The sequence below is a fragment of the Podarcis muralis genome, chromosome 13 (assembly GCF_964188315.1).
Source record: "Podarcis muralis chromosome 13, rPodMur119.hap1.1, whole genome shotgun sequence".
NCBI classification, from domain to species: Eukaryota; Metazoa; Chordata; class Lepidosauria; order Squamata; family Lacertidae; genus Podarcis; species Podarcis muralis.
Window position 1 is genome coordinate 30,363,473 of NC_135667.1, and position 7,993 is coordinate 30,371,465.

General features: G+C 46.6%; 1 protein-coding gene across 1 annotated transcript; it reads left to right on the forward strand.

Moving 5' to 3' along the window:
* Nucleotides 1–4,373: 4,373 nt before the first annotated feature.
* EIF1 (eukaryotic translation initiation factor 1) lies at nucleotides 4,374–7,290 on the forward strand. Its single transcript, XM_028703042.2, has 4 exons — nucleotides 4,374–4,548; nucleotides 5,841–6,004; nucleotides 6,218–6,319; nucleotides 6,582–7,290. The coding sequence occupies exons 1-4, from the start codon at nucleotides 4,518–4,520 to the stop codon at nucleotides 6,624–6,626; spliced, it is 342 nt and encodes a 113-aa protein (XP_028558875.1). The 5' UTR covers nucleotides 4,374–4,517; the 3' UTR covers nucleotides 6,627–7,290.
* The last annotated feature ends 703 nt before the right edge of the window (nucleotides 7,291–7,993 follow it).

Sequence of the window (7,993 nt, forward strand, 5' to 3'; positions counted from 1 at the left end):
GGCAGACGACACAGCGATTTCTCCAAAGCAGCTCTTTATTTTGTAAGCTGGAACAGAAACTGAAGAGCAAACAGCTCAGCCGGCCTGCTTTTATAGGCAGCCAGCTGTCAACATTGTAGCAACAACAACCCAGGGTTTCCCGCCTAAAATAACTGACGTGGACCTGAGTGAAAACTATCTACAGTATCCCCCTGCTGGCCCAGGGTGAGAACTTCAGTACATAACACCTGTACCACCCCCTTGGAACTGCCCCCACATGGCTAACCTTGCCTTGCTTACCAGTCTCTAGAAGGCTCTGTTTGAGTCCCCACAAAACCTCACGAGAGCCTCCCAGGGCCTGGTAAGCAACTCTGAAAGTTTAAAAGCTATTTCCACGCTGGGGAAACTCAGAGCAAAGGGAGCCTTTAAGATCTCTGCCTTGTGGGCAATTAACTTGTGGGATTTCAACCGGCCAGCTTTCAAGTACGCGAGCTTGAAGTCGCACAAATTAATCACATCTAAGGTGCAATCATAATGCGTGGAGAATACCAAACATTTGGGAAGGTTGAACCCACAAGCGTGTATACGCTTGCAACACACGAGTTGATCCAATGCGAAGCATCACTTCCCCTTTTGCATAAAATAATCAGATCAGACACTGGGGATGAAAACAGGCACCAGGCATTTAAACCACGACAAACAGAAAGAGTTAATCCATTCTTAAGCTTTCACCTGCATTGACTGACTGGGCCACATTCCTCTGTGGAATGGCTTATAGACAATCTGGTGCAAGGTCATCCAATGGAGTCTATGTTTGAGAGCCTGTTTATGTGATCTGCACCACACAGAAAATACAAATCAGGTTTGGGCAGGTATGTTCTGGTTCCAGCTGGGGAGTCGTAGTCATAGGAAAATAACATCCAGATGTTTCTCTGCATTGCTTTACTATAGGGGTCAAGCACCTAGGAGCCCCAGGGTCAAAACCAATTCAAGGAAGATCTGGCAACTGGCTATAGAAAGCAGGTTATGCCGTTATAAGGTTCAACTAGCTTCCAGCCTAATAGCAGGTGAAAAAGAAGAGTGAACATCCCAGGTAAGCAGCAGGAAACATGAACAACCCTCCAAGTGTCCCTATTTTCCAGGGACTGTCCCAGACTTACAGAAGCCATCCCAGTTTCTGGTTTGGTTCCAGGATGTCCCAAATTTCTTATTTTCATGGAGAAATGTTGGAGGGTATGGCAGGATGTCCATGTTTTCATTGGAGTAATGTTGGAGGGCATGGAGTTATGCGACCCCTGAGCCAAGAAGATAAGTAACTATACTAATAAGACATCTGAAGGCAGCCCTGTATAGACAAGTTTTTAAATATTTAATGTTTTGTTGTTTTTAAATATGTTGGAAGCCGCCCCAGAGTGGCTGGGGCAACCCAATCAGAAGAGTGGGGTATAAATATTAGTATTAGCATTAATATTAGTATTAGTATTAGTATTGAACAGGACATCCCTATTTTCATCAGAGAAATGTTGAAGCATATGCATGAAGTTCCAGGAGTATTATTATTATTATTATTATTATTATTACCCACCTTAACCAACAGGTGCCAGATGGTTACCACAAGAAAAATGTTAAAACGTGGTGAGTTCTGAAATCACCTATCTCAGGTGCCAAAGAGGTGTGTCTTCAGCATTCGTCAAAAGCCGCACACTATTGTGAACACCTTGAATGCGGCCTGCAAACTAACCAGCAGCCAATGCAGCTGTTTTGGAACAAGGATTATTATGAGTTCTAAAGCCAATAATCTGGCTGTTGCATTTTGGACAAGCTGAAGTTTCTGGGTTGTGTTCAAGGGCAGCCCCAGGTCTGAGCACCCTACAATAATCCAGTCTGGAAGTTACCAGAACATGGAGTGCCGTGTCCCAAGTCAAGGACGATGGAGGCGAGGGGGTTGCAACTGAAGAGGAGGAATTCACAGAGGAAAGAATGGGCTGCATGCTGCCCCATTAACTGGTTCATTTCAGTAGTTTGGACAAACTGGACATCTGCAGTATTTTGGAAATCTGAAATATGTGCAGTGTGAAAGAGAGGCACTGGTATCACGTGATGGCAACAGCTCATGCAGAGGCAGAGAGCCAGCTCTGTGGCATTTTTCCCCCCGAGTAGGGGGAGATGTCCAGTCGTCAAAGCTCCCACACATGCATGCATGCTGCAGCAGCGGGGGGAAACAGGAAACCATACGTTTGGGGCCTCACATGAATTCCAGACGGTCTGGAATCTGTTCTGAAGTTACTGCTCAGAAACTCACAAAATTCACTGCCAAGTCCAGGCATTTCTGCAGTATTCATGTTGCATCATTCTCCCAGCTAATTAATTGTTGACTAAGGAGGTCTTATTATTTTATAGAGGAGACTGCACATAAAAGGTTTTTTTGTATTTGTTTTGCTTGTCTCTCCCGAGAAACTGAGACAACAAAATCCGAGTATCGCCTCAGCTGAGGTAGATCTGGCTTTCAAAATGTTTGACCTAAGGATAAAACTTTTATTGGCTTAATACGCACAGACAGCACAAATCACCAAGATAACTGACTGGATTAAAAGGACGAAGGAACAGGATTAGGTGTTTCTATTTCTGAATTGCATTGAGAAGGCCCCACTGCCATTATGGATTTATTGTCATTCAATCCATAATAATCCATAATGAATTGAAAAAAATGTTTAAAAGTACTCTCCCCCCCCCCCCAAAAAAGAGTTCTTTTTGTTGGGTATAATTCAGATGGAAATTCCCAGGTGTCAAAAAATGTTATTTATGTATGCCACTACTGCGGCCCATGTTTTGGTAGCCCCAAAATGGAAAACGAGAGAGGACCCAACTAAAGAAGAATGGCGACTTAAACTGACAGATTATGTGCAACTCACGGAGTTAACATATAGAATAAGAAAACAAGAACATCCGTTTAGAGAAGATTGGAAAATGTTTATTGAATATATGGGGCGGAATTGTGTACACTTGAAAAGGTTGGCAGCATTAAGATAAATTCAACAGTGTAAATAAGTTTTGATGGATGTAATAATGGAATACTGAATGGTTTATTTTATGTAAAATATGCAGGGATTTATGATATGCAAAATGAACTATGGAAAGCGAAGAAGGGAAGTCACTGATATTTTAAGGACGTTTAAATGAGTATTCTAAATTGTAAAACAGGAAATTTAATAACCATTATATATATATAAAAAAGAGAAGGCCCCTCTGCCCAACTCTGAAGAGGGATAAAAAAGGGCGGCTGCTCATCTGGAGTTCTGTCTGCCATAGATGATGATTAAACTACCACAAATGTTAGATGCTAGGGTCCAAAGACACTGAGCCAGAGCTGAAGCTCAGACAGAGCTGCCACCATTTGTTGTCCTTCTCCACAGCACTGACCCTGCTTCACTTGTCAAGTTTCTGCCTGTTCTGCAGCCCTTGTAAGGACAGGAAAAGGTAATCAATGAACTGGGTCACATTTATTTGGAGAAGTTGGCTGTTGTTTTGTTCTGTTTTATAATTTAAGACATACTAATCTAAATCTTGCGACGGGTCAATTGAAATGGGGCGCTATTCACCTCAGCCCCAACGAAAACAGGCTTGGTTTGGTGTAGCTACTGAACCCCGGGGATGACTTAAAATATTGTTTTCCTGCGTAGCAGAACGTGATCTTTTCAACGAAAAAGGGGGCGCCTCTGGGCACGTACAGAGTGCACTTCCTACTACCAAGGAATAGGCTTCCCTCAGAGAGACTTCACATTTCAGGACCCTAAATTAAAATGCTCTTTTTTTTTTTTCTTTAAAAAAATGATGACACTGGAGATGATCATGACAACCAAACGCAAATAAAAAGCAAACAAAGCACACACAAACTCACACCCTGAAAAAAAAAATGCTTCACGCAACAACGCGCATGCGCCAAACATTCGTTTCTCTCCGCCTCCACTACTTTTTCCCTTCCCGCCTGCCTTTCCCCTCTCCCCTTAGAAAGTGCGCAGCGCCCCCTCCCCGCGCTACGTTCTTTGTCGTCCAATCCCCCTCAAGCCCTAGCGCGCGACGACGTCACAAGGGGGGGAAATCCAGTCGTGTCCAGTTTCCCGTCGCCTCCCTCGATCCACTGCGCAAGCGTGCTGGGGCTGCACAAATACGCGGCTACGGGCGGGGCAGGGGTGGAGAAGGAGGAAAGGGCCTGAGCGTGACGGCCGCACAGCCGCAGCCTTGATTCCTCCCATCCCCCTCCAGCGGGGTTGTGCGTGTTAGTCCCCCCCCTCTTCTCACAACACACCCCGTTCCCCTTTCTAGCCAATCCCTTCCCTCGCCTCCCGGTGCGCGCTGACGTCACAAAAGCCTACCCACTATATAAACGGCCGGCCGTGTGGCCCCGCCCTTCCTACTGTCTTTTCCTTTTTTTGGTGCCTCCTCGCAGAGGTTGAAGAGCCGTTTACTTCGTCGCGTCCGCCTTTCGCCGTCGCTGCTGTTGCCTCCGACCCGGGAAAAAGCGAAGCGAAGCGCGTCGTATGTCCGCTATCCAGAACCTCCACTCCTTCGGTGAGGACACCGGCCGGAGGGGGGGGGGCAAATAGGCAGGAAGCCTCAGGTTTCTGTGGGGCGGGCAGAAGGGGGGGGGTCAAAAACGAGCCTGAGGGGAAACCGTTGGGGGGGGGGGTGTCGTCGGTTGGTCCTTAAGCGAGGGAAGGCCTCTGAGGAGGCGAACAGGCCTCTAATGTCGGGACAAAGGGCGAGGCCCGAGCGGGGCCGGAACTAGGCGGAGAGAGAAGAGACTGACTGGAAACTGCGGGTGAGGGAGGGGGGCATTTTTCGAAAAGGGACGGGGGGGGGCGAAGAGTCTGGGGGCGGAGCCATGGCTGCGGTAGAGGGGGCGGAGCCTGTTTCCGCGTGGGGAGGGGGGACAATGGGGGAGAGGGGGGTAAATGGGGAGGAGCCGCTTGACCGCGGTGTTGGGGGGTTTTTTTTTGTGGGGCGGAGAGATGCGTAATGGAGGATAAAGAACTTATCTCGAGGTTGGCATGAAGCCAAAATAATGGGGGGGGGGGAGCGAAATACTTTTCGATAGGGTGGAAAGCGGGGCGGGGGTCGCATATCCTTAGCCTGAGTTGCGGGGGCTTTTGGGGTATTGGAAGCGATGGGGGGAGGGAAGTGCGTTTGGTAGGAATGGGGGGGGGCTTAGCGCAAGTAATGGGTTTTTTTCTATTGGGGAGGGGTGTTTTTCTGTTAAGAGGATTGATCGGCCACGGGGGCTGCGGCAAAGGCAGATTTGGGGGGGGGGGATCAGTATGCTTGTTTCTTTCTATGTGTCTCGGTGAGGCCTCGGGATGTGGCGTTTGCTGAGCAGCCTCTGCCATCTTCCCTTTTCTTCTCTTCTCTCTCTCTCCCCCCCCCCCCCCGCTTCACTGACGCAGTTGCTAATTCTTGGCGGTTGCGTCAGCCGGAGACGAGGGAGGGGCTTCGGGACAGGGAGAGGCGGCTCGACGGGTGTCACGTGGCCCGAGAGGAAAGGGCCTGTTTTCAGGGCCTGCAAGAGGAAGAGAGCAAAGTACTGTGTAACCGGGTGTCAAGGAAGAGGCCCGCATCAGTGGTGGAGTAACACTGTGGCTCTCGTGCCAACTCCTTTCCTTGTGGCTGAGCAGTTCATCGATGGCACTTTGTTTGGTGCATAGTTCATAGTTCTTGGGCTTTCGAACAATAATATGAAGTGTTGTGGATGATGTTGAGAAGGAGGCATTTTAAGCTTACCCAGCAACAAAAATAAGCACCTTTGCGTTTTTAGCAAGGGTGCCATGTCCTTTGTGTAGCTTTTAACACTTTCTTTCTCTTTCCAGACCCCTTTGCTGATGCAAGTAAGGGTGATGACTTACTTCCTGCTGGGACTGAGGACTACATCCATATAAGGATCCAGCAGAGAAACGGCAGAAAAACCCTCACCACAGTCCAGGGCATCGCCGATGATTATGATAAAAAGAAACTGGTGAAGGCCTTCAAGAAGGTGAGTAGGAGAAGCTTTGATCTTTCCCAGAGAGAACTCAAAAGTGATTGGAGGTGTGGCAAAAGATGCTTGTGCTTTGGTTGATAGAAGGCGATCTGTTTCTTGGACATCTCAGTGTATATTGTGGCAAAGCTCCTCTCCCCCCCCCCCAAAAAAAAAAGATTTATATTATATCTGAGATTTATATTTAATACGTGATTTTTATGTCTGTAGAAATTTGCCTGCAATGGTACTGTGATTGAGCACCCAGAGTATGGAGAGGTGATTCAGCTTCAAGGGGACCAGCGGAAGAACATATGTCAGTTCCTCGTTGAGGTGAGCATTTCAAGGGAGTCCTTAAAGCTCCTGTTTGGCTTATTGCTTCTGTTCTTGCATTTTAAGATGGGCATAGGATTGGATAGGTTCATGATGGATCGCAGCAACTGAATCGCACAGCTTGTAAAGTAACTGGTTTTAGCTTGTGTTGGTGTGTGTGGTGGCTATTGAGCTGGTGGGTTTTTAAAGACAGCCTATTGTACAGTTTGCATTCATGAGTTGGTGTTTGAAGCCACAATCACTTCTCTCTTTCCTTTTGCAGATTGGACTGGCTAAAGACGACCAGCTGAAAGTCCATGGGTTTTAAGTGCCTGTGGCTCGCCAAAGTCTCAAGGGGGCAGACTTCCCTGAGATGAAAAATTCCTTGTGCCCCGCATCACTAGTTTAAAAACAAGCCAGCTTGCATAATGTAATCGCATCAGGTTCCCCTTAGTCTGGACTAGTGTAACTCAGCAATGTAATAAACTGACAAGAGCCCACGTTGTGTCGTCTTGCTGTTCCTCATTTAAACCAGGCCCAGTTATGGTGTAAAGCCAGAAGCTTATTCTACACAAGACACTTCTGATAAGAGGCCATGAATGTTTTGGCTGTGTTGGGGACTTTCTAAAAAACTTTCAGGCCACTATGTCATAGAAATTGAGGCTAATAACTAGAGGTGCTTGTCTGGAACGAACTGTGACACTAAGTGGCAGAGTGCAGAGCTGGGGTCTGAATTGCCTTTGTACATCTGAAGGAATCTTCCTTCAAAGGTATTGGGGGATGTGGAAACCAAAGTCCCCGTTCCCAGACCGATCAATAGCAGACTCAATCTGGCTTAAAGTTAAGGGAGCAGTTTTAAAATAGGTTTGTCATTGTGGAGTGCTGCTTTTAACAACTAATGACCCTGTGAAGCAACAGCTTTCTTGGTTCAAGTCCTGATGTTCTGTGAAATGTATTTAAACACTTATTTAAATAAAAATGATTTTCAGAAACCGTTTCCTTGTCATTTCAATACCCTGCTAAAGGATACACCTATAGGTTTTTTTGTCAGCTGAAGTCACAGTTCACAAACTACATTTGATCTGTGCCACTCTGGCCTAAAGTTGTAGGCATCTCCAGAGGAAGGGGATGTTCTGACTATAAACAGACTTTTAAGCACTGTCCAAAGTAGAGGCTCAGGAGATAAATTCTGAGTTTAGGTGGAAGGGGCAGGAAAAGTACAAAGCAACACCATGCCCTGGTATCCCCAACATAATTGGCCTGCTGACCTTGGAGTTGCATCACAATGCTGAGGGATGATCACTAATATACTGCATCATTATATTGGTTAGACCGTTTGTGTAGCAGTGTACTTGGGAATGTTTGTGTTAATGCAGCCTAAAGAGACTGAGGGCTGAGAGTTACTTGAAATGAGTACCAAAGTTTAGTGAGCTTAATATGTAAAGTGCTTCAGTTGGGCTTTACAGATAGGAAGTTCTGCTTGTGCCATTGGTAAAAGATGGGTAGGGTGAAGAAGCTCATGGGTGCATTCCTGCAATAGTAATAACAAGGATAGCTAGAGGTGGTCCTGATACACTATCAACCCTGACCAGCCCTGATACACTAAGAAGACTAAAGAGATCTGGCCCAGGGTAGAGCTTGTAGATTCCACGGTTCAGTTTCCACACAAACACTTAAAATTCTTTCAAGTTTAGA

Coding starts and splice junctions, on each gene's coding strand:
- EIF1 (XM_028703042.2), top strand. CDS start 4,518: ATGTCCGCTATCCAGAACCTCCACTCCTTCG. Junction 4,549..5,840: donor CCAGAACCTCCACTCCTTCG/GTGAGGACACCG, acceptor TTCTCTTTCCAG/ACCCCTTTGCTGATGCAAGT. Junction 6,320..6,581: donor TATGTCAGTTCCTCGTTGAG/GTGAGCATTTCA, acceptor TTCCTTTTGCAG/ATTGGACTGGCTAAAGACGA.